Below are 24,415 nucleotides of genomic sequence, written 5' to 3' on the forward strand. Positions count from 1 at the left end.
TGGATCACGAGGGACGTTTCACCAACATCAACGTGGGATGGCCGGGAAAGGTACATGATGCTCGCGTCTTCAGGCACTCTGCTCTGTTTCGAAAGCTGGAGGAAGGGACTTTCTTCCCGGACCAGAAAATAACCGTTGGGGATGTTGAAATGCCTATCGTGATCCTTGGGGACCCAGCCTACCCCTTAATGCCATGGCTCATGAAGCCGTACACAGGCAGCCTGGACAGGAGTCAGGACCTGTTCAACTACAGGCTGAGCAAGTGCAGAATGGTGGTGGAATGTGCATTCGGACGTTTAAAAGCGCGCTGGCGCAGCTTACTGACTCGCTCAGACCTTAGCGAAAAGAATATCCCCATTGTTATTGCTGCTTGCTGTGCGCTCCACAATATCTGTGAGAGTAAGGGGGAGACATTTATGGCGGGGTGGGAGGTTGAGGCAAATCGCCTGGCCGCTGATTACGCGCAGCCAGACACCAGGGCGGTTAGAGGAGCACAGCAGGGCGCGGTGCGCATCAGAGAAGCTTTGAAAACGAGTTTTGTGACTGGCCAGGATACGGTGTGAAACTTCTGTTTGTTTCTCCTTGATGAACCCTCCCCCCCCCCCGTTAACTCTACTTCCCTGTAAACCAACCACCCCACCCTCCCCTACCCTCCCCCCTTCGAGCACCACTTGCAGAGGCAATAAAGTCATTGTTACTTCACATTCATGCATTCTTTATTAATTCATCACACAACTAGGGGGATAATTGCAAAGGTAGCCCGGGATGGGTGGGGGAGGAGGGAAGGAAAAGGACACACTGCAGTTTAAAACTTTAACTCTTATTGAAGGCCAGCCTTCTGATGCTAGGGCAATCATCTGGGGTGGAGTGACTGGATGGCCGGAGTCCCCCCCACCGTGTTCTTGGGCGTCTGGGTGAGGAGGCTATGGAACTTGGGGAGGAGGGCTGTTGGTTACACAGGGGCTGTAGCGGCGGTTTCTGCTCCTGCTGCCTTTCCTGCAGCTCAACCATACGCTGGAGCATATCAGTTTGATGCTCCAGCAGCCGGAGCATCGACTCTTGCCTTCTGTGTGCAAGAAGACGCCACCTATCATCTTCAGCCCGCAACTTGCTCTGTTCATCCCACGATTCAGCACGCCACCTCTCCTCTCGTTCATATTGTGCTTTTCTGAAATCAGTCATTGACTGCTTCCACGCATTCTGCTGTGCTCTGTCAGCGTGGGAGGACATCTGTAGTTCTGTAAACATGTCATCACGCGTCCTACGCTTTCTCTTTCTAATCTTCACTAGCCTCTGTGAAGGAGAAACATTTGCAGCTGGTGGAGGAGAAGGGAGAGGTGGTTAAAAAAGACACATTTTAGAGAACAATGGGTACACTCTTTCACGTTAAATTTTGCTGTTCACATTACACAGCACATGTGCTTTCGTTACAAGGTCGCATTTTTCCTCTTATATTGAGGGCCTGCCGGTTTGGTGTGAGAGATCACTCACGCAGTGCCAGGCCACAGATTTCAGCTTGCAGGCAGCCATGGTAAGACACAGTCTTTTGGCTTTTTTAACCTTCTTAACATGTGGGAATGGTTTCACACAGTAGTGCTCTCATTTCCCATACCAAGCACCCGTTGGGTTGGCCATTTAAAATGGGTTTGCAATGTAAAAGGAGGGGCTGCGGTTTCAGGGTTAACATGCAGCACAAACACAACTAACTCCCCTCCCCCACACACCCAATTCTCTGGGATGATCACTTCACCCCTCCCCCCCACCGCGTGGCTAACAGCGGGGAATATTTCTGTTCAGCAGAGCAGGAACGGGCACCTCTGAATGTCCCTTCCCCTTAATAAAATTGCCCCATTTCAACCAGGTGACCGTGAATGATATCACTCTCCTGAGGATAACAAAGAGCGATAAGGAATGGATGTTGTCTGCATGCCAGCAAACACCGGGACCATACGCTGCCATGCTTTGTTATGCAATGATTCCAGACTACGTGCTACTGGCCTGGCGTGGTAAAGTGTCCTACCATGGCGGACGGGATAAGGCAGCCCTCCCCAGAAACCTTTTGCAAAGGCTTTGGGAGTACATGAAGGAGAGCTTTCTGGAGATGTCCCTGGAGGATTTCCGCTCCATCCCCATACACGTTAACAGACTTTTCCAGTAGCTGTACTGGCCGCGATTGCCAGGGCAAATTAATCATTAAACACGCTTGCTTTTAAACCATGTGTAATATTTACAAAGGTACACTCACCAGAGGTCCCCTGTGTGCCCTCAGGGTCTTCGGTGAGTTCGGGGGTTACTGGTCCAGGTCCAGGGTGACAAACATATCCCGGCTGTTAGGGAAACCGGTTTCTCCGCTTCCTTGCGGCTGTGAGCTATCTACATTTTCTCCATCCTCCTCTTCCGAACCCTCTTCCCTGTGTGTTTCTTCAGTGAGGGAGTCATAGCACACGCTTGGGGTAGTGGTGGCTGCACCCCCTAGAATGGCATGCAGCTCCGCGTAGAAGCGGCATGTTTGCGGCTCAGCCCCGGACCTTCCGTTTGCTTCTCTGGCTTTGTGGTAGGCTTGCCTTAGCTCCTTAATTTTCACGCGGCACTGCTGTGCGTCCCTGTTATGGCCTCTGTCCTTCATGGCCTTGGAGACCTTTTCTAATATTTTGCCATTTCGTTTACTGCTTTGGAGTTCAGCCAGCACTGATTCATCTCCCCATATGGCGAGCAGATCCCGTACCTCCCGTTCTGTCCATGCTGGAGCTCTTTTGCAATCCTGGGACTCCATCACGGATACCTGTGCTGATGAGCTCTGCGTGGTCACCTGTGCGCTCCACGCTGAGCAAACAGGAAATGAAATTCAAACATTCGCGGGGCTTTTCCTGTCTACCTGGCCAGTGCATCTGAGTTGAGAGTGCTGTCCAGAGCGGTCACAATGAAGCACTGTGGGATAGCTCCCGGAGGCCAATAACGTCGAATTCCGTCCACACTACCCCAATTCCGACCCCCTAAGGCCGATTTTATCGCTAATCCCCTCGTCGGAGGTGGAGTAAAGAAACCGGTTTAAAGGGCCCTTTAAGTCGAAAGGGCTTCGTCGTGTGAACGTGTCCAGGCTTAATTCGATTTAACGCGGCTAAAGTCGACCTAAACTCGTAGTGTAGACCAGGCCTTAGGGTGTTTCTGCACTAAACATTATAATTTCTTGTTTACTTAAGAATAGTCTGACCCAGTATAACCAATGGTCCATCTAGCCCAATATCCTCTCTTCTGACAGTGGTCAATGCCAGGTGCTTCAAAGGGAATGAACAGAACAGGGCAATTATCGAGTGATCAATATCCTGTCATCCACTCCAGCTTCTGGTGAAAAGAGGCTAGGGACACTCAGAACATGGTGTTGCATCCCTGCCCATCCTGCTAATAGCTATTGATGGATCTATTGTCCATGAACTTATCTAGTTCTTTTTTTGAACCCTGTTATAGTTTTGGCCTTCACAACATCCCCTGGCAAAAAGTTCCCCAGGTTGACTGTGTGTTCCTTTTGTTTGTTTTAAACCTGATGCCTATTAATTTCACATAGGTGACCCTTTAGTTCTTGTGTTATTCACTTTCTCCACATCAGTCAAGATTTTATAGACCTCTATCATATTCCCTCTTAGGGTATGTCTACACTTACCATTTAAAGTCCCTTTTTTGCGCTAAAACCGCAGGAGCATCTACACTTGTTAATCACTTTTTGCGGTGAAACTCTGAAGTTTCACCGCAAAAAGAAAACCATCTTCACGAGAGGCATATAGCTCTTACCGCTGTTCTTTTTGCGCTGCTGTGAAAGTGAAGACACGTTCTATCAGTGTAAATACCCTTTGGTCTCCGAAGGTTATCCCACAGTTCCAAAAGTGGCCATTCTGGCCAGCATATCTGCTGCTCTGACGCACAGATGTCTGCCCCTCCCCCTTTTTGAAGTTTGAAGCTCCCTTTCCCTTTGTTTGTAGATGTGGTGGGCAAAAGCAGCCAGACAGCAGGAGGTTTTTAAAAAAATACCATGGAAGAAACCAGGAAGTAATGGTGCTTCTGAGACATGAAGCAGGGCAGCATGGGGCACTGAGCAGGGACCCAGAATGCCTTCCACTCACCCCCCACTTCCCACAAGACCTATCGAGCGAGCTGGACTGTGGGATAGCTGCCCATCAGCGATGGAAGTGCTGCTAGTGTAAACACTCTCTGACGCCTGAGGAATTGAGTGAGTACACAAACCAGCGCTTTTCTTTCACCGGTTCCCTATCACCGGTGAAACTTACAGCGCAAAAACTCTGTAAATGTAGACATACCCTTAGTCTGTTTTCCAAGCTGAAAAATCCCAGTCTTATTAAGCTCTCCTCATATGAAAGCTGTTCCATACCCCTAATAATTTTAGTTGTCCTTTTCTATACCTTTTCCAACTCCAATAAAACTTTTTTGAGATGGGGCAACCAGAACTGCACGCAGTATTCAAGATGTGGGTGTACCATGGATTTATATCAGAGGTGGGCAAACTACGGTCCATGGGCCACATCCAGCCCGCGGTACCCTCCTGCCCGGCCCCTGAGCTCCTGGCCCAGGATGCTCGCCCCCGGCTCCTCCCCTGCTGTTCCCTCACCCCCGCAGCCTCAGCTCACTGCACCGCCAATGCAATGCTCTGGGTGGCGGGGCGGCGAGCTCCTGGGGCAGCACAGCTGCAGAGACTGGCCTGACCTGGTGCTCTGTACTGCACTGTGCGTGGCTGGCTCCAGCCGGGCGGCGCGGCTGTAGCACCGCCAGCCACCGGTGCTCCAGGCAGCGCAGTAAGGGGGCAGGGGGCGGGAGGGGCTGGATAGAGGGCAGGGGAGTTTGGGGTGGTGGTCAGGGGGCAGGGGTGTGGCTAGGAGTCGGGGCAGTCAGAGGGCAGGGAACAGGGGTTGAATGGGGGCAGGGGTCCTGGGAGAGGGGTTGGATGGGGTGGCAGGGGGCAGTCAGGGGTAGGGGTTCCGGGGGCAGTCAGGGGACAGGGAGAAGTGGTGGCTGGATGGGGGCAGGGGTCCCGGGGGGGCAGACAGGAAGGAGAGGAGGGGTTGGATGGGGCGGTGGGGGGCTGTCAGGGGCGGAGGTTCCAGGGGCAGTCAGGGGACAGGGAGAAGTGGTGGTTCGATGGGGGCAGGGGTCCCAGGGGGGCAGAAAGGAAGGAGAGGAGGGGTTGGATGGGGCTGCACAGAGCAGTCAGGGCAGGGGTTCTGGGGCGGGATCAGGGGACAGGGAGCGGGGAGGGTGGATCCCGGGGGGCCATCAGGGAACAGGGGATGGGCCAGGAGTCTGGGGGGGCTGTCAGGGGGCCAGAAGCGGGGGGGGGGGCGGCCCACACCCCCTCCTCTAACCGGCCCTCCATACAATTTCCAAAATCCGATGCAGCCCTCCAGCCAAAAAGTTTGCCCGCCCCTGATTTATATAGTAAAAGTGGAGGAGCTTGGTTTGCCAGACTGATCAGCAAACCAATGCTGACAACCTATGTGAAAAGGCTGCAAAATACCAAGCCTCTGGACTGCATCGACATGCAGAAAGCCTTAGAAGCCAGGCACTGTCAAAACCAATTTTAAGAAGTACTTAATGAGGCTGTTAAGAATGCTGGAGACACAACACAGTTTATGAGAACAAACATGGCTGTCGCATCATACTTTCTATTTAAGCAAGAGATACCACACACTACAAACTGGAGGCCAATGTTAAGTGCATGGTCACTTGTTAATCGTGAAGTGGGACACTGGTTCCAACCAAGACCGGCAAATGCTCACTATCCTTCTGCAAGCAACTCAACTGACTGGTTAGAAGCATACGGTGCAACAGTGAAAAACTCAGCAGTTGAAAAAGTGAAGAACTCTCTCACCACATTCAGAAAATGTGCATACATGGCTGATGAATGCACCAATGCAAATGGACATCAAGTATTAAGTCACTGCATGTTATCTTGATGTCAGTGGTAGCCCAGTAGATGCATTTCTAGATGTTCGGGTTATAGAAGACACATCAGCTGCATCTGTGACAACCCACATCTTAGAAGAGTTATATGCTTATAAATTGAACCCTAAAGAAATGGCTGCTTGTGCATTTGCTGGAGCTACAAGCTTCCCTGGAAGACATAGTGGAGTACAAGCTTTGCTCAGAGAAAAGTGTAACCCTAATCTCACCTATACACATTCCGGAGGCCATCTACTCCAACTAGCACTAGTACGAGCTGCAAATCTTCAAAAGACATTTAAAAAGGCATAAATTTAATATCTTCTTTTTTTCAGCAAGAGTCCAAAAGGACTGAACGTCTTGGAAAAAATAGAAGATACACTGGGACTGAAGTTCAAATGAGTCCAACCTGGAAAACCCGCTGGCCTTCTCATAAGCAACCCTTGCCTGTTGTCTTAAAATTACTGAAACCATTATTATTGGCTTTGGAAAGTATCCACTGAGATGGGATGGATCTAAGGCCTTGGCTACACTCGGGAATTCACAGCGCTGCCGCGGCAGCGCTGTAAAGCGCGAGTGTAGTCGCACCGCCAGCGCTGCGAGAGAGCTCTCGCAGTGCTGTATGTACTCCACCTCTCCGAAGGGAGTAGCTTGCAGCGCTGCGAGCAAGCATGCAGCGCTGCAGGCTCTGATTACACTGGCGCTTTACAGCGCTGCACTCGCTGCACTCGGGGGGGGGGGGGCTTTTCACACCCCTGAGCGCAGCAAGTTGCAGTGCTGTACAGCGCCAGTGTAGCCAAGGCCTAAGTAGTGAGACTACTTTTACTACTAAATTCAGAGAAAATTATTGCCATTCTCTCTCTTGTAAGTATACTGTTGAAACCACTTGGGTCATTAAACAATGCCATCCAAGCATCTGCTACAACAGTAGTAGACCTTTGTCCAGCAATAGAAGCTATTTCAGAGATCTATACATAGAAAACATAATGGAAGAAGCAAAGACTTCAATTCAGAAGTTGACTAATTAAGGCACTTATATCGACTCCTTACGTGAAGAGAACAAGATGTGTTTGTTAAGACAGCTGAAAAATACACAGATGTGATTCTTACAAATCTACAATAGCAACTTCTGGATTCTACTTAACCTCTACGTAGCTTTTACAGATGCCTGTCTTATAAAACACCAACAGTTAAGTGGAGAGAGGCACTACCAGCAATGGGGCTGCCAGGTGATCAGGACAGAATAAAGAATTTGAACAGAGTGGAATATCATAAGATGAACAAATGAAGATTTGACTTCAACTTCTTCTTTATCATCACTAGTCAGGGCCGGTGCAAGGAAGTTTAGCACCCTAGGTGAAACTCCCATCTTGCGCCACCCCCCCCCCCACCAGCCCTGCGGCAGCTCCCGCCCCCCACTCCGCCCTGAGGCGCCCCCCCCCGCGGCAGCTCCCCCCCCCCCCGGGGAGCCGTGCGGCAGTTCCCCACCCGAGCTCACTCTGCTCCGCCTCCTCCCCAAGCACACCGCCCCCGCTCTGATTCTCCTCCCCTCGCAGGCTTGTGGCGCCAAACAGCTGATTGGCGCCGCAAGCCTGGGAGGCGGGAGAAGTGGAGCAGCAACGGCGTGCTCGGGGAGGGGGCGTAGCAGAGGTGAGCTGGGGTGGGGAGCCCTGCGGCAGATCCTCCCCCCCGCCCTGAGGCACCCCTGCGGCAGCTCCCCACCCCCCCGGCCCGGGGTGCCTCAGGGTGGGGTGGGGGGCTGCTGCAGGGCTCCCCACCCCAGTTCACCTCTGCTCCACCTCCTCCCCGAGCACGCCGCCCCGCTCTAATTCTCCTCCCAGGCTTGCGGTGCCAAACAGCTGATTGGCGCTGCAAGCCTGGGAGGTGGGAGAAGTGGAGCGGCGACCGTGCGCTCAGGGAGGAACGCTGTAAAAAAAAATTGGGGGCACCGTTTTTTGGCACCCCCAAATCTTGGCGCCCTAGGCAACCGCCTAGTTCGCCTTAATGGTAGCACCGGCCCTGTCACTAGTGGTTCAACCCAATCTTTGTGCTATGTTTCCTGGGATGAAAGAAGTAGGAATCCATCTCTTGCTACTCCCAGTCACAACAGCTACCGTTGAGCATTCTTTTTCCTCATTGAATAGAATTTTCTGTTCTGAAAGGAGTCACCTTCTGCCTGATCAGGAGCATATCATGAAGGACTGGCAGTACCAGACACTAGAGAAGCCACCAAAGATGAATGCACTGCATTCAAGAAGTTCATTAATAGAGCTGTGCAAAATTACAAGAAACCAAGAAGGATGAGATGTAATGCTTCATAGTAGGCTTCAGTAGCCAACTTTAATTTGTGTAATTTTAAAACATGAGTTAAATCTAATAAAATGGTCGTGAAACATTTTTCAGTTTTTACTATCATGCCATACAGCCCACCTTCGTCCTCACAGTCTTACCCCTTAGCCGTCACCCCTGCTGTATATTTGAACACCTCCCCCTAATTTCAATTCCTGGGAAAAACATTGACGGCTAGTCAAACGCCTCCCCACGCAGCTGTGAGGAAGTTACCTCGGAGGCTTAATAGTAGCGCTCTCCTTCCTGGCACCCAGCAGCTGTGTCCTTATCTGTCATTGAATGAACTAGCAAGGACTGGCATTTTTCCCTCCTCTGCAGCTCCTACTGTCAACTTCCTCAAGAGGACACTGTTTCTTTCACTGCTGTCTGCTGGGGCCTGAAATGATAGGAAGAACCTAAGTGCCTAGGTACTCATGTCTAAAGGGTGTCATGGAAGGACATCATCTGGTTCTATATAAAATCCGACTACACGTGACAGAAGGAAAGTGTAACGATTCTCTTCCCCCTCACCGCACATGACACTGATTTTCGCTTCTCCGCCAAATGCATGGAGTTCAGAGCAAGACCGCAGGCAGCATGTATGATACAACCACGTGTATGAAGAGATATTGCAAACCCACAACTCCTGTGTACCGAAAGATCAACCCCACTGCTTAAAACAAAGTTCTCATTGTCTTTTGTGCTGCGATTTTCAACTCACTGACATTTGCCTCCTGGATTGGAATACTTTAATGTGCAATGGTGATAACATGAAGGAGGGTTTGGCAGAAGCAACACCCCCAGATAGCAATCTAAACAATCCAGCAACGTACCGGCACCTACTCACAGGGGGAGGAAAGGAACTAAATATTCTACCAGCAACACATTAACTACAGGACCTTCCTCCCTGGGACTATGTTAACATAACCCGGGATTAGTGTCAGAATACGCCGGTCCTCAGCCACAGGTAACGAGTGTAATTAAAGAATCCTACAGAAACACACAAATCCTATAACAACATATTCAACGGTTACAAGGTAAACTGTGCCTACCGCAATGTTAAAGTGCCTGTGCTGGATATATTGCATTTTACAGAAAGCAACCCAGGAATTGACAACGTGCGCCGGCTACGGAGAAGCCGGTAACTGTACTACGCACAAGCACATTAAATTGTTCTATTGTATTGTCGCACAGAGGCTGCCCAAGTACCCCCAGCTACACGGTAACGCAACAGCCGTTCTGTTCTACTGTGTCTGTACATCCCTGCTGGGGGTGACTTTCAGGCTGCACTTAGTTGAATAGCACGTGGTTAACCTTTAGCCGGGACAGAGTGAGATTTACAAAAGAATCCTTTACTAGCAAACACTCCCCGCTGCCCGTTTTCATGCACGCTCTCGGGGTGAAGCTGACTTTCATTCTCTCTCGCTCGCTCTCTTTTTGTTACCTAAGTTGCTTTTGTTCCAGCTTGGGCTTCTTGGCTTGTGGCTCTTCCGCTGCCATCTTCATGCTCAGTGTATCTAGCAGGCGCGCAGCCCGGCCTCGTCACGATCCTCTTGTAGCAGCAGCTCAGCTTCCAACCAGAGCAACAAGCAGCCAGCAGCAGCAGGAGGGGGGAGCAGAGTGGGCTACAGAGCGCCTGATTCAAGAATTGGTCAGGAGCGGGGTACCCACTTTTAAAATAACGTGGCAATTGCTGAATAAGTGCAACAGCCTTTATTGCTGGAGAAACATCGCCTTGGGCATTTGATACAAATCCCCTCGTTCTTTGTAATGCAAATAATGACCTGGTTTAAATTAACTGGCCGCCGAGGTCAGATGCTAATGCACGGACTGCCAGACTCAAAGCGGCTCCAGCGTGGCATAATTTCTTACAGATTCATAGGCGAGTCAAACATACAGACTTGCACGGATGAAGGCAGTCACATAGACACCTGTGCGTGTGGCGGGGGGAGGAGGCATGGGGTGTGTTGGGTCCTCACAGCCATATTTGCCACTGCTTCTGGGGGAGTGGGGTCGCTGTTCTGAGTGTGAGCGGGGGCTCGGGATCTGCAGGTGAATATGTCTTAGTCCTAGAATTCGGGGGCGGATAGCTTATTGTCTTTGCGGGGTTTTTTAAAGTTAAAATGTTATTGTGATAGCTGGTGGAGTTGAAACTTTGGGAAGAGATTGATAGTTCTTTGCTCTGCATATATTTGTGTGACCGTGAAAGTTCCAGGCACTCATCCCACTTCTGTTTCTCAGAATTTATTACCTTTATCTTGGTTAATGTTTGCAAAGTGTGTGGTGGCTATGAAGTGCTAAGAATGTATCTAAACAACAGAATCTTGGCTGTCGTCAGACCAAATAAGGTGTGCTCAGGTGGGTTTTCTGTTTTGTTTTCTGTTGGGCGGGGGGTTTCGGGAGAAATCGAAGGTATGTTATCTTTTGCGTGTCAATTTCTAGTTCTTCCACTTTTGCTGGGTAATATTTCCTGTCTGGTTAAACTTGTTTTAATGAAAAATTCTTAAAACCCAAAGTCTTACAGAGACTCAGTTAAGTTTCACTAAGTAACTCCTTTACTTTAAAAAAATTTTAAATAAATTTCAGTCGATGTAACCATTCCCTTCTTCCCTCCATAAATTGTGCTGAAATGAGATCTAATGTCTGATTGTGTTTTAATTTATGTACTGAGCCTTTGGTTTTCAGATTGGATTTCACTCATAAGAATTATCTTTACTACTATACTGATTTAGCTTTGGATCCTGGAAGCTTTCTGTGCTGTAAGAGAAAATGAGTTGCTACTGTCCTAATACTTCTCAGCTCTTATACTTCAATCACTGTATGAAACCTCTTCCCCCCCCCCCCCCCCGAACAGGTTTGTTTCAGAGTTTAATTGTGATGCTATCACTATTTTTATCATATTCAGGTTCTCGTTTATGATAGCATTTTAAAAAACTATGAGAATAGGAGAGGGAGAGAGTGTGTGTGTGTGTGTGTATATGTGTATGTATGTGTGTGTGTGTATATATATATACACTCTCTCTCTCTCTCTCTCTCTCTCTTCCCCCCCCCCCCAAATTTGGGCTTAACTTTTTTAACAGACTACTTAAATTCAGAATCTCTGATGTTAACTATTTTAGAAATAAAAACACTAGACTTGTGTGGGACAGAAGTACATTTTGGTTTGCACTGTGCTTAAAAGTTCATTTGAGAGTTATGTGGCGTGTTGGTTTTGTTTTTATTGTCTGAACTGAGTGAGAAGTAAACGTGCATAGAAAAGCAAATTCTTTCAATTTTAATAGTCTGTTTCAGAATTCAAATAAGGACTTTCGTTAAAATATGTCTTTAAACTGACCCTTTCTCTAACTGCCACACCTGTGTGTATTTCACATAAGTAGTCGCATAATGGATCAATCTTTCAAAAACAGTGCAATCCAGAAGCTTGATATTAAGAAAATGTAACATTATATTAAGCAAAGTGGTCCATTATGTCAAGATCTATGGTGAAAGAGTTTACTTTATCATTATTTATAAAGCACCTCAGTTTTCTGGGCCCATTATAGATCACTAAATACATGTCCCCTGCACTGCAAAGGTTTTAGTCTACATTTTATGTACATCTGAATAAGTGTTATGGGCAATGGCATGAGAACAAGAAGATGGGAGAGGAGTTACAATAGTAAGGTCATGTGGTTAGCTAGGTTTATTATATCTTTTTAGTGGTTCTAAGTAACTTTTTGGCTTTGCCTTTAGCTGTTTATGAACAGTCAGGGGAACAATATCTTGTTGGTAACACTCGGTTTCTCTGAAGCTTTTTCTATGCTAGGAAATTTAACAGGTGCTGGTAATTTGTCAGCAATTGGTGCAATTGAAAGTAGCTTAACTGCAAGTGGATCTTGCATATGCTTGGGGAAACTTTCTGAAGACTTCCTATCCTTACTAACCTCTGTTTAATTTCATCGATGTTGGGAGCGCTAGTATATACAGCTCAGTTTTTAGTAGCCCTTTTCAGGACCATGAGAGGCTTGCTCTGAGAAGATTTAATTGATGAATGTAAAAAAGCTCCTAGCACCTTGCCTGTCATTAGTGTTCCCAGCAGGGCAGTTTTCACCAGTAACTATTTTTTGTAATAGTCCCTCATGTACACACAGCCTTAATACTAGTTTCAAAGTCCGCTTTCTCTGTGTTTAGTCCCTTTTCTGTCGTTGCTTTGTGTTCAATCCCAGTTGCCCCAACTGGCTCCAGCTCAGAGTGGGTACCTGCTGTACTCTGAGCTGAATGTGCAGGTGTTAAGAGACAGTTGTTCATCCATAAACTTGCAGTCTAAGACAAAGGAGGGGAAGAAAAAGGCAGGGAGAAAAAAAAAGATGATTGATTCCTATATTACACACACAGAACTGAGGCACTAAGTGACTTGCTGACAATCACACAGTCTGTAGAAGAGCTGGGAATGGAACTCGCGTTTCCTGAATCCCAGAGCCTTAACCACAAAACTGTCCTTCCTCCGTTTTGCTTACACCAAGGGTTACTTGTATTAGTAAGCAGCCATGTTATTGTCGGTCACGATAACATATGCCGACAGCCAACCCTTTGTCACTCTTTGGCCTGGTCCACACTAACCCCCCACTTCGAACTAAGATACGCAACTTCAGCTAGTCGAAGTACCTTAGTTCGAACTTACCGCGGGTCCAGACACGGCAGGCAGGCTCCCCCGTCGACTCCACGTACTCCTCTCGCGGAGCAGGAGTACTGGCGTCGACAGCGAGCACTTCTGGGATCGATTTATCGCGTCTAGACAAGACGCGATAAATCGATCCCAGAAGATCGATTGCTTACCGCCGGACCCGGCGGTAAGTATAGACGTACCCTTTAACATGTACTTTTTCTCCCTCTTCTGTTGGGCTGAATACACCACAGTTGTGATTCTCAGTAGTGCTAATCTTTAAAGTGGCAGTGAACCTTTCATCCCATCTATCTACTTAAGGGGTTACTGTTACTTGTTCTAATTAATTAAAGGAACAGTATCAGCATACAATGTAGTCATTTTAGTTTTTATATATATATATATATATATATATAAAGGAGTTACACCTGCTCCTGAGTCTCCCTGCCAATTTTTAGTTTTTGTAACATTTTAAAGTGAGTGTTCTCTCCCCTGTTTCTAGGCCCATACAAATGAAGATAAAAATTTACTAGTCAAAGTACTGCCCTGTGCATAAAGCAAGCAAAGTATTCATTAAGATGACTAATAGAAATTTTATCAGTTGTTCTTTTTCAGGTATTACTTGTAGCAACATAGTAGGGCTGTCGATTAATAGCAGTTAAGTCATGTGATTAACTCAAATTAATCACAATTTTAAAAATTGTGATTAATCACACTGTTAAACAATAGAATACCAATTTAATTTTATTAAATATTTTTGGATGTTTTTCTACATTTACAAATGTATTGATTTCTATTACAACACAGAATACAAAGTGTACACTGTTCACTTTATATTTTTATTACAAATATTTGCACTGTAAAAATGATAAACAAAAATAGTATTTTTCAATTCACCTCATACAAGTACTGTGCAATCTTTTTATCGTGAAAGTGTAACTTACAAATGTAGATTTGTTACATAACTGCACTCAAAAACAAAACAATGTAAAACTTCAGAGCCTACAAGTCTACTCAGTTCTACTTCTTGTTCAGCCAACCACTAAGACAAACAAGTTTGTATACATTTACGAGAGATACTGCTGCCTGCTTCTTATTTACATCACCTGAAATTGAGAACAGGCGTTCGTATGGCACTTTTGTAGATAGCGTTGCAAGGTATTTATGTACCAGATATGCTAAACTTTCATTTTCCCCTTCATTCTTCGGCCACTATTCCAGAGGACATGCTTCCATGCTGATGCTTGTTTAAAAAAAAGCGTTAATTAAATTTGACTGTACTCCTTGGGGGAGAATTATGTCTCCTACTGTTTTACCCGCATTATGCATTTATTTCATGTTATAGCAGTCTTGCATGATGACCCAGCATATGTTCATTTTAAGAACACTTTCACAGCAGATTTGACAAAACGCAAAGAAGGTACCAATGTGAGATTTCTAAAAATAGCTACAGCACTTGACCCAACGTTTAAGAATCTGAAGTGCCTTCCAAAATCTGAGAGCAACAAGGTGTGGAGCATGTTTTCAGAAGTCTTAAAAGAGCAACACTCCAATGCAGAAACTACAGAATCCGAACCACCAGAAAAGAAAATCAACCTTCTGCTGGTAGAATCTGACTGAGATGATGAAAATGAACGTGCGTCGGTCCGCTCTGCTTTGGAATGTTATCAAGCAGAACCAATCATCAGCATGGACACGTCCTCTGGAATGGTGGTTGAAGCATGAAGAGACATATGAATCTTTAGCATATCTGGCACGTAAATATCTTGCTCTGTACACTTTGTATTCTGTGTTGTAATTGAAATCAATATATTTGAAAATGTAGAAAACATCCAAAAATACTTAAATGGTATTCTTATTGTTTATCACACAATTAACTTGTTTATCGCTTGCCAGCCCTAAAAAAAAGTCTTTTAAAATGTTGAATATAAAGCAATTTAACAGTAAAGAGAATCTTTTTACTGAATCATTTATGTACATGAAGAGAAAAATGGAACCTTTAAGTTAATAATTCATTTGCATTACTAACAATTTAAATGCAACGCACTATGAATTTTATAAAGACAACAAGGGTAGCCCAAGAGCCAAAAGCCAATTTAAGAGGCAGGCTTTTCTCTCTCTTTTAAAAAGCTTATGGAGGAAGAAGCTGGCTGAGTGCAGGGTACATAATGAAAATATATGTTAATACAGGGTGGTGTAAGGTATTGGAGGAAGGAAAAGCCACTCTGCATGCAAAATAGAAGTAAAACAAGTAAATTACAAGTGCAAACACTAAAACTGGTAGGTACATCTGAAGTCTTTCACTTTGTAACAGAAAAATAATCTTGATTATAGTAACAGGCTAAGAACAGTATACAACCTCTTCCATTTACTGAAACAGAACTCAAATGGTTTTGACTCTAAAAATCAAGGATTTAATCTGTAATATGCTCTGTATTTTGTAACTGAAAACACTCAGATCTCTGAAAAGTGGCAAAAGCAGATTCCCATCTATCTATGTAGATAAGTGAAAATTCCACATAGGAATGAAAAAATGTTTTTATTTTTAATCCTGCGATCCTAACTCACATTGGGTGAAGCCCACTGCTGTCCAGAAGGCTAGTACAAGACCCATGCACCATGTGAATTCCACTTCATCCCTCAAAAAACAACTTTCTTCAGTGACACCATGGCTTTTTACTGTCCTTTCTGCACATCAGTGGACTTCATCCATAGAGTAATGCCTCTAAAATCAATAGGTCTGTAAGGAGTACGGTGCTAGTCAACATGAATAAGGGTGACAGAAGCTTGTCCCTCTGATACTGATAACAATGCTATTAAAAGTGGGAGAAGTTGCTAAAAATCTAATTGCCATTTAAGCTGTATACTTATTCTGACTTTAGATGATGAGTCAGTTTCTAGTCCATTTCAGGTTCTCATGAACTAGCTATAAACACTGCAGGTAAATGTTTAAAATAAATAAATCTACTAGCTTGACATTGGAGATGGGGAATGTGTTTAAGTATTTAAAAAACCTAAACTAATAGTTGGCATTGCCTCTGCAACATCAGGTTTATGTGCTGCAAACGTTATGGAAAGAATAGTGACTTATCCAGTGGGTTTGTGCATGGTAAATATCCTGTAATACAGTACTTAAACTAGGGGCAGTTGAGCATTGATAGGAGCCTGATGCTAAACTTTTCCTTGTGGTAAGTGTTATTTTTCTGCTTCTGGGAGCATTATTGAGGGATGAACTGAAGATGGAGGAATGGTAGATAGAAACAAGACCTGGCCCTGAAAAGTGGGTCTGAAGAGGATTGAGAGTGCATAGCATCTCTGCAGGAGACACTAGGGACCTTGTAAGTTTGAGCCCAAAATGGAGGTAGTGAGAATTGAGCGGGGGGGGGGGGGGGAAGGGAGGGAAAATAATGCTCTGACAGATACTACATCCCATGCAATATCTTTGGGGACCATATTGTATTAAGTTGACAATCCCTGGCTCACAGTGATGCATATACAGCTCCAGGAACTAAAAACAGGGAAGGGTGATTGCATCAATTAGGCTGTAAACACCACCACAGAGGTCCTACCCCTGGCAGAGGCTACATATACTGGTTACATAAGAACGGCCGTACCGGGTCAGACCAAAGATCCATCTAGCCCAGTATCCTGTCTACCGACAGTGGCCAATGCCAGGTGCCCCAGAGGGAGTGGACCTAACAGGCAATGATCAAGTGATCTCTCTCCTGCCATCCATCTCCATCCTCTTACAAACAGAGGCTAGGGACACCATTCCTTACCCATCCTGGCTAATGGCCATTAATGGACTTAACCACCATGAATTTATCTAGTTCTCTTTTAAATGCTGTTATAGTCCTAGCCTTCACAACCTCCTCAGGTAAGGAGTTCCACAAGTTGACTGTGCGCTGCATGAAGACGAACTTCCTTGTATTTGTTTTAAACCTGCTGCCTATTAATTTCATTTGGTGACCACTAGTTCTTGTATTATGGGAATATAAGTTTCTATAAGTCTATAATATATAACTAAATATTTTGTATGTAAAATAAATAAGGTTTTTAAAATGTTTAAGAAGCTTCATTTAAATTTTAAATTAAAATGCAGAGCCCCCCAGACCAGTAGCCAGGACCCGGGCAGTGTGAGTGCCACTGAAAATCAGCTCGTGTGCCGCCTTCGGCACGCATGCCATAGGTTGCCTACCCCTGCTCTATCATATTCCCCCTTAGTCTCCTCTTTTCCAAGCTGAAGAGTCCTAGCCTCTTTAATCTCTCCTCATATGGGACGCGTTCCAAACCCCTAATCATTTTAGTTGACCTTCTCTGAACCTTTTCTAGTGCCAGTATATCTTTTTTGATATGAGGAGACCACATCTGTACGCAGTATTCGAGATGTGGGCATACCATCGATTTATACAAGGGCAATAATATATTCTCAGTCTTATTCTCTATCCCCTTTTTAATGATTCCTAACATCCTGTTTGCTTTTTTGACCGCCTCTGCACATTGCGTGGATATCTTCAGAGAACTATCCACGATGACTCCAAGATCTTTTTCCTGACTTGTTGTAGCTAAATTAGCCCCCATCATATTGTATGTATAGTTGGGGTTATTTTTTCCAATGTGCATTACTTTACATTTATCCACATTAAATTTCATTTGCCATTTTGTTGCCCAATCACTTAGTTTTGTGAGATCTTTTTGAAGTTCTTCACAGTCTGCTTTGGTCTTAACTATCTTGAGCAGTTTAGTATCATCGGCAAACTTTGCCACCTCACTGTTTACCCCTTTCTCCAGATCATTTATGAATAAGTTGAATAGGATTGGTCCGAGGACTGACCCTTGGGGAACACCACTCCATTCTGAGAATTTACCCCTCTCCATTCTGAGAATTTACCATTAATTCCTACCCTTTGTTCCCTGTCTTTTAACCAGTTCTTAATCCATGAAAGGACCTTCCCTTTTATCCCATGACAGCTTAATTTACGTAAGAGCCTTTGGTGAGGGACCTTGTCAAAGACTTTCTGGAAATCTAAGTACACTATGTCCACTGGATCCCCCTTGTCCACATGTTTGTTGACTCCTTCAAAGAACTCTAATAGATTAGTAAGACACAATTTCCCTTTACAGAAACCATGTTGACTATTGCTCAACAGTTTGTTTTTCTATGCGTCTGACAATTTTATTCTTAACTATTGTTTCGACTAATTTGCCCGGTACGGACATTAGACTTACCGGTCTGTAATTGCTGGGGTCACCTCTAGAGCCCTTATTAAATATTGGTGTTACATTAGCTAACTTCCAGTCATTGGGTACAGAAGCTGATTTAAAGGACAGGTTACAAACCTTAGTTAATAGTTCTGCAACTTCACATTTGAGTTCTTTCAGAACTCTTGGGTGAATGCCATCTGGTCCCGGTGACTTGTTAATGTTAAGTTTATCAATTAATTCCAAAACCTCCTCTAGTGACACTTCAATCCGTGACAGTTCCTCAGATTTGTCACCTACAAAAGCCGGCTCAGGTTTGGGAATCTCCCTAACATCCTCAGCCGTGAAGACTGAAGCAAAGAATCCAGTTAGTTTCTCTGCAATGACTTTATCGTCTTTAAGCGCTCCTTTTGTATCTCGATCATCAAGGGGCCCCACTGGTTGTTTAGCAGGCTTCCTGCTTCTGATGTACTTAAACACTTTATTACCTTTTGGAGTTTTTGGCTAGCTGTTCTTCAAACTCCTCTTTGGCTTTTCTTATTACATTCTTGCCACTTGATTCCATAGAGAACAAGAGACAAAGGAAGGGCTATTGGCATAAAGGCTGTATTTACACAGACCCATGGCTTTCTTTCTGAGCCAGCAAATGGACAGGACTTTCTCTCCAAGGGGGGCCCATCCAACCTTTGCAAAGGGTTGTAGGGCCCTGTAAGACTGCTGGGTAACTCCTGTGTTTAAATCTGTCTCTCATTGTGTTGTCTCAGTAATGCTTTTTTACCTTAAGAGTAAATGTGCTTGCTTAAAAAGAGCTGTGTGGTAACTCCTGGCCATACATTGTTCATAGCGCTCTCAGAAAAAGCAAAGCACAGGTGCTGGCCTTTAGGCAGACTGGCTTGCTAGGGAGTGTGACAGGTTCGGTCACAGAGATCCCTTTGGGATTGTCACCTGATGTGCTGAAATTACCTCTGAGTCTGTTTTCCCTGCCAGCTTGGGACTTCCAGAACCCTATCTTGTTGAGCCAGACACACTAGTCTGCTGCAGTACAGACCCAGGGCCTTTCCCTAAAGCTGCAGGCTTTAAGTGAAAACAGCTCAGCAGGTTACCTGTCTCCAGCACCCAGACACCCAGTTCCCAGTGGGATCCAAACCCCAAATAAATCCATTTTACTCTGTATAAAGCTTTATACAGGGTAAATTTGTAAATTGTCCGCCCTTTATAACACTGATAAAGTGATTAATACCCAGGGGAACAAACAGCTGTGCATATCTCTCTAGGCGTATTAATAAACAAAAGTTATTTTAAGTATAAAAAGTAGGATTGAAGTGGTTTCAAGTAATAGACAGAACAAAGTCAGTCACAAAAGCAAAATAAAACAAACTCGCAAGTCTACGCCTAATACATTAAGAAACTGATTACACGTAATATCTCACCCTTAAAGATGTTCCAATAAGCTTCTTTCACAGACTAGACCCCTTCCTAGTCTGGGCCCAATCATTTCCCCTGGTACACTCTTTGTTAGATCCAGCAGACATCTCAGGTGGTAAGCAGGGGTTTTCTCATGACTGGCAGCCCTTTTTGTCCTGCTCCACCCCCCTTTTATAGCTTTGGCACAAGGGGGAGAATCTTTTGTCTGTGCTTGTCCCCACCCCCTCCTCATCAATGGAAAAGTACAAGGATTAAAATGGATTCCAATATCATGTGATAAGGTCACATGTCACTGTAAGACCCCCCCTAGTCTCCATTTTTCCTAGGTTGGCCCACACATACACAGAAAGGCTTGCAGTTAAATAAACCATTTATAACCAATTGTCCTAGTCACTGGGAGCCATCAAGATTCTAAACCACCATTAATGGCCCACACTTTGCATAATTACAACAGGACCTCCGAGTTGTACTTCATATTTCTAGCTTCAGATACAAGAATGATACACTTATACAAATAGGAGGAATATATTCAGTAGTTTATAACCTTTGTTATGATACCTTACAAGAGACCTTTTGCATAAAGCATATTCCAGTTGCATCATATTCACACTCATAAGCATATTTCCATAAAACATATGGAGCGCAACGTCACAGGGAGATCAGTGTAAGGCAGGGAGCTGTGCAGCCTTAAAACCTCCAGTCAAAAGGGAGTGGGACACGGGTGCCTGCCTGGAGACAGGTGACAGCTTGAGACCTGACTGGGGAAAACAGGTGCAGTTATCCTGAAACTCTGACAAAGACATTATTTAACTTTCTAACCTTTTCATTCTTACTAATAACTCTGTTGAACAATTACATATTCTTATTGTAAGATTTCTATTTGCGGGAGAGAAGGTGGGGTCATACTTCTCCATGTGTATGAATGGCAGATAGTAAGTGCTGGTGTGGCAATTGGCTGATATTCATAGGAGCAATATCTGGTAGAACGCAGAATTAAAAGTTCCCCATTTAAAATGTTGCAGTTTTCCCTCTTGTTCTCCCTTTACCCCTAGCCTTGCCCATTTAATAGGATATGCAGCAAGATTTCACTTACATACATAAAACCAAATGGAACCTGTTGAATACAAAGTAGGTTTTGGACCGACAGATCTACAGAGGGACAAGGTGGGTGAGTCAGTATCTTTTACTGGACCAAATTCTGTTGTGGAAGAGAAGCTTTTGAACTTTACAGAGTTGTTCTTCAGGTCTGGGAAAGGTAATCGGTGTTTCATGGCTAAATATAAGGTGGAACAGTGTGTTCAGTATAAGGAGTTAGCACATGTTGCAAGAAATCATTCAAAATGAAGCAGGCAATTAATACCTCTGCAGTTGTAGGACAAAGGAGAGTTAGTTGGTTACAGGTTCTTGTAATGAGACAAAATCATTGTCTCTTTTGAATCAATGATATTTTGTTATGAATATAAGCTCCCAGGCTTGTTTGTGAAGGTGTTGCACAGGTTTCCTTTGAGGATGAGGACTGAGAGGTTAGATATGGAGTGATCATTTACAGGGTCTCCTTTTAAACACTTGAAACTGGCATGCAGCAGATGAAACCTTTAATTAAAAAAATGGAAACCGCTTTGGCTCTGGTAAAAGATACTGATTAAAGTGAATCAAACGGATATTGGAATTCCTGTTAGTCTCTGGGACTTGGGATGTTTAATGTTGGTTACAATACAAAATCAGGAAAATATAGCTTAAAAATCCTATAGACAGTCTTTACCTATTCGCAACTCAATGGGTTTTAAATGCCATTCAATTTAATACGTAAGAACATTTTCTCCCCCGAAAACAAGCAGCCCACATCACCTTTTAGAACTACTTACTCCTTTATTTTGTATTTTTCTTTTGTGTTTGGAGGAGAAAAAGGAATAGGTTAGTTAGGCTTCTGCAGACTGTAGGATTATTTCCCATATTTTGTTCAAAATCACCGCATTCTAGCTCTATCCAAACATGACTCATTCATACAGATCTGTCTTTACCACATTCATAACAAATTCATTCACAGATGTATCATCCCTGTCCTTTCAATACCTGAGAATATCTCTTAGGTATTAATAGACACTGTAACCTAACTCAACTGTCTTTCTGCTTGGACTCGTTTGTGAATACATCTTAGAAACATATTCTAAATGCCTCCCAGTTACAACCTAGAAACTTGGTTTATGGAAGACTAACTTTAAATCAGCATTTCTTATTATCCCTTGGCTGCTTTTCCCCACCCTTTCCCTGGAATACTTTTTCCAGTCACTGCATGTCTCTGTCTATCCACTGATACATCCCTTTATTTAAAAACAAAAAACCACACACTTCTAATAGAAATCTCTCTTCCAAACATTGGAACTTTTAAAACCTTTTTTAAAAGTAAGGATTCTGTAGCTGTCTCCTTTAGATCTCTGAAATTCTTTTCCAGGCCGCCCTGAAGCACTTAATATTATTGGTGTGCAAACTTGATTTCAGGCCCAATACTTAGAGCCCTGTGCAGATACAAATTTACATCCGCGGCTATAAATTGGTAGCCGCTGAACCGCAGGACTCTGCCGGGAACCGCAGCAGTGAAAGGAGCCGAATGTGGGGCCGCTGCTCCCAGGAGCCAGCGCCCCATGCCGGCAGCTTCTCCCTTGAGGCTGTACCGCCCCCTGACTCGCCCCCGTCACTTCCACGCAGCTGTCTGCATGACTGGGTCTCCTGTCTGGGGTCTGTACAGCCATGCCGGAGGACAGGGCTGGGGGCGGATATAAATTTATGTCCGCTCCAGGATCTACCAGTACTTCTGCCTCTGCTCATGTGAACAGGAGTGCCATTTCTGGCTTCCTAATGGCCAAATCTTGCAAACTGCTAAGCTCTCTTAATTGTCAGTGGTACTGGTGCAATTTGAGACTACTTGGCACACTGCATGATTGAGCCCCCAATTCTACAAAGCTTATGAAAATCCTGTTTGATAGTCAAGATCAAAGATCTTGAGAATACCGCTGTCTATTCAGTTCTCCCAGTACAATATCTGACCTGTTTTTTGAACAGTGAATTTCCTCAGATATTCCCCCAGCATTCTTTACCAGACTTCCTTGGATGTAACTTCTATTTAAGATGCAGCTCCATCCACATTTTCCAGAAATGTGGAATTAGACATGAGGGTTTTTTAAATTCTGTTTCCAAATGAGTCACTTGGATTTCCAGATTTCAGGATGAAACTTTCTATCCCCAAAGGAAATGTGATTATTCAACAACTAATACTGTAATGATCTCTAATTGTGTTAGTAGGGTCTGGGCATATCTGTGATTGCCAGTGATGGAGTGAATCAGGTCTGGAAACAGACTGTATTGAGGCTGCATGTAAATACATTATGAAAGGCCTGTCAATTGGTAGATGAAATACTGTACAAATCTCTACCTCAAACACAGGTTATGATTTCCATTATGGAAAAACAAGACAGATAATGGAAAAGGTTATTTTGCACGCTAAATTACTGATTTAAAAACAACTTCAAAGCATCCTTAAAAGACAATACATTTAAAAATAAAAAAGCATCTCAAAAGGTGATTACCAGTGGGTTTAAAAAAAAATAGCTAATTAGATGTTGAGGAACACATGGGAACCAGGAACTTTTAAAAAAAATATATAAAAATAAATAAAGCAATGCTGGTTAAACATATGACTCAGATCTATTGCAGATGTCATTCAAGCAAAAGCCCTTGTTAATATCACTTCTATCCATTCTCTGGTTCTGGGAGTTTCAGGTGAGTAAAGGGGATGAGTCACTAGACACCAAGCAGTTATGAATTGACTGCATAATACATTTGTCTTAATAATGACACTTGAATTCTGGCTTTTAAAAGTCTCTGAATATCAACAATCCTGTTTGAAATAAGGAATGTTAATTAAAATGACAATCCTACAAAGATACGGTTACAGAGTAATTGTACTTTTATAAGATTGAATCTTGGAAAAAAAGAATGGTTACTTACTTTGTAGTAACTGAGGCAGATTATCTCAAAGAGCCAATGTGAATCCTGCTTACGGTATCCGCATACCCCCACACAGGAGTTCAGAATGTTTCACTAGTAATGTTCAGGAGGGGTTGTGCATGTACCTTTTATGTCCTTGCACTCCCCTCCAGCACCAAGGGCTTAAATAGCACAGCTACTCCAACCACCACTCAATTCTTTTGCCCCCCAGCATCCTCATTTATAAGACTCCAAGCTGTGGGGACAGAGGGTAGGTCATGGGCTCTACATGTGCATAACATTTTGAAGAATCAAAATTTACTATAAAGTTAAGTAATCATTGTTTCTTCACTGTCATTGTGGATCCCACTTATGGTGATGAGTCAGTAGTCACACGCTAGGAATTATCTGAAAAAAAGATTGCAAAACTTCCCTTCAGAAACAGGTGTCTAAGCTTGAAGCAGTTGCTAATGTTTCCTAAATGTATAAGCTGAAGACCAGATAGCTGCTCCACAGATTTCCAAATATTGGAACTAGACTTAGACATGCTACCGATGTGACCTGTGCTCTGGTGGAGTGGATTCAGATGTTTGAAGGAGGAGGACTTAATGTCATAAGCATTTCTAATACAATCGATACCCATTGTGAGTTTTAAAGATGAAAGCCATCCCCTTGGATTTATTCCCGTAAGCAATGAAAAGTCTAAGCTTAATGAAAAGATGTAGTTCTGTCTTGATAATACAATATCAATCTTCTCATACCTGGAGTATGTAATTTAAATTCAGCCAATGAAGCATGAGGTTTTGGGAAAAAAGGCTAGTAAGTTATTCCACGAGCATTGCCAGTTTATTAAAAGATGGATGTGGTCTCATACTTACACAGTTTCAT

The 24,415-nt window shown here is 44.2% G+C and overlaps 2 protein-coding genes across 3 annotated transcripts in view; one reads left to right on the top strand and one right to left on the bottom strand.

Moving 5' to 3' along the window:
* The window catches only part of ADK (adenosine kinase), a 568,039-nt gene extending 558,211 nt beyond the window's left edge, over window positions 1-9,828 (bottom strand). For both annotated transcript variants that reach the window (XM_065407400.1, XM_065407398.1), the window contains exon 1: window positions 9,719-9,828. In XM_065407400.1, the coding sequence (XP_065263472.1) occupies window positions 9,719-9,780 (62 nt within the window). In that variant the 5' untranslated portion in view covers window positions 9,781-9,828. The remainder of the gene's footprint in view (window positions 1-9,718) is intronic.
* A 432-nt stretch (window positions 9,829-10,260) lies between these two features.
* The window catches only part of AP3M1 (adaptor related protein complex 3 subunit mu 1), a 45,916-nt gene continuing 31,761 nt past the window's right edge, over window positions 10,261-24,415 (top strand). The window contains exon 1 of the mRNA XM_065407739.1: window positions 10,261-10,326. The gene's annotated coding sequence lies outside the window, so the exon portion shown is untranslated. The remainder of the gene's footprint in view (window positions 10,327-24,415) is intronic.

This window comes from Emys orbicularis, chromosome 7 (assembly GCF_028017835.1).
Source record: "Emys orbicularis isolate rEmyOrb1 chromosome 7, rEmyOrb1.hap1, whole genome shotgun sequence".
Taxonomy (NCBI): Eukaryota; Metazoa; Chordata; order Testudines; family Emydidae; genus Emys; species Emys orbicularis.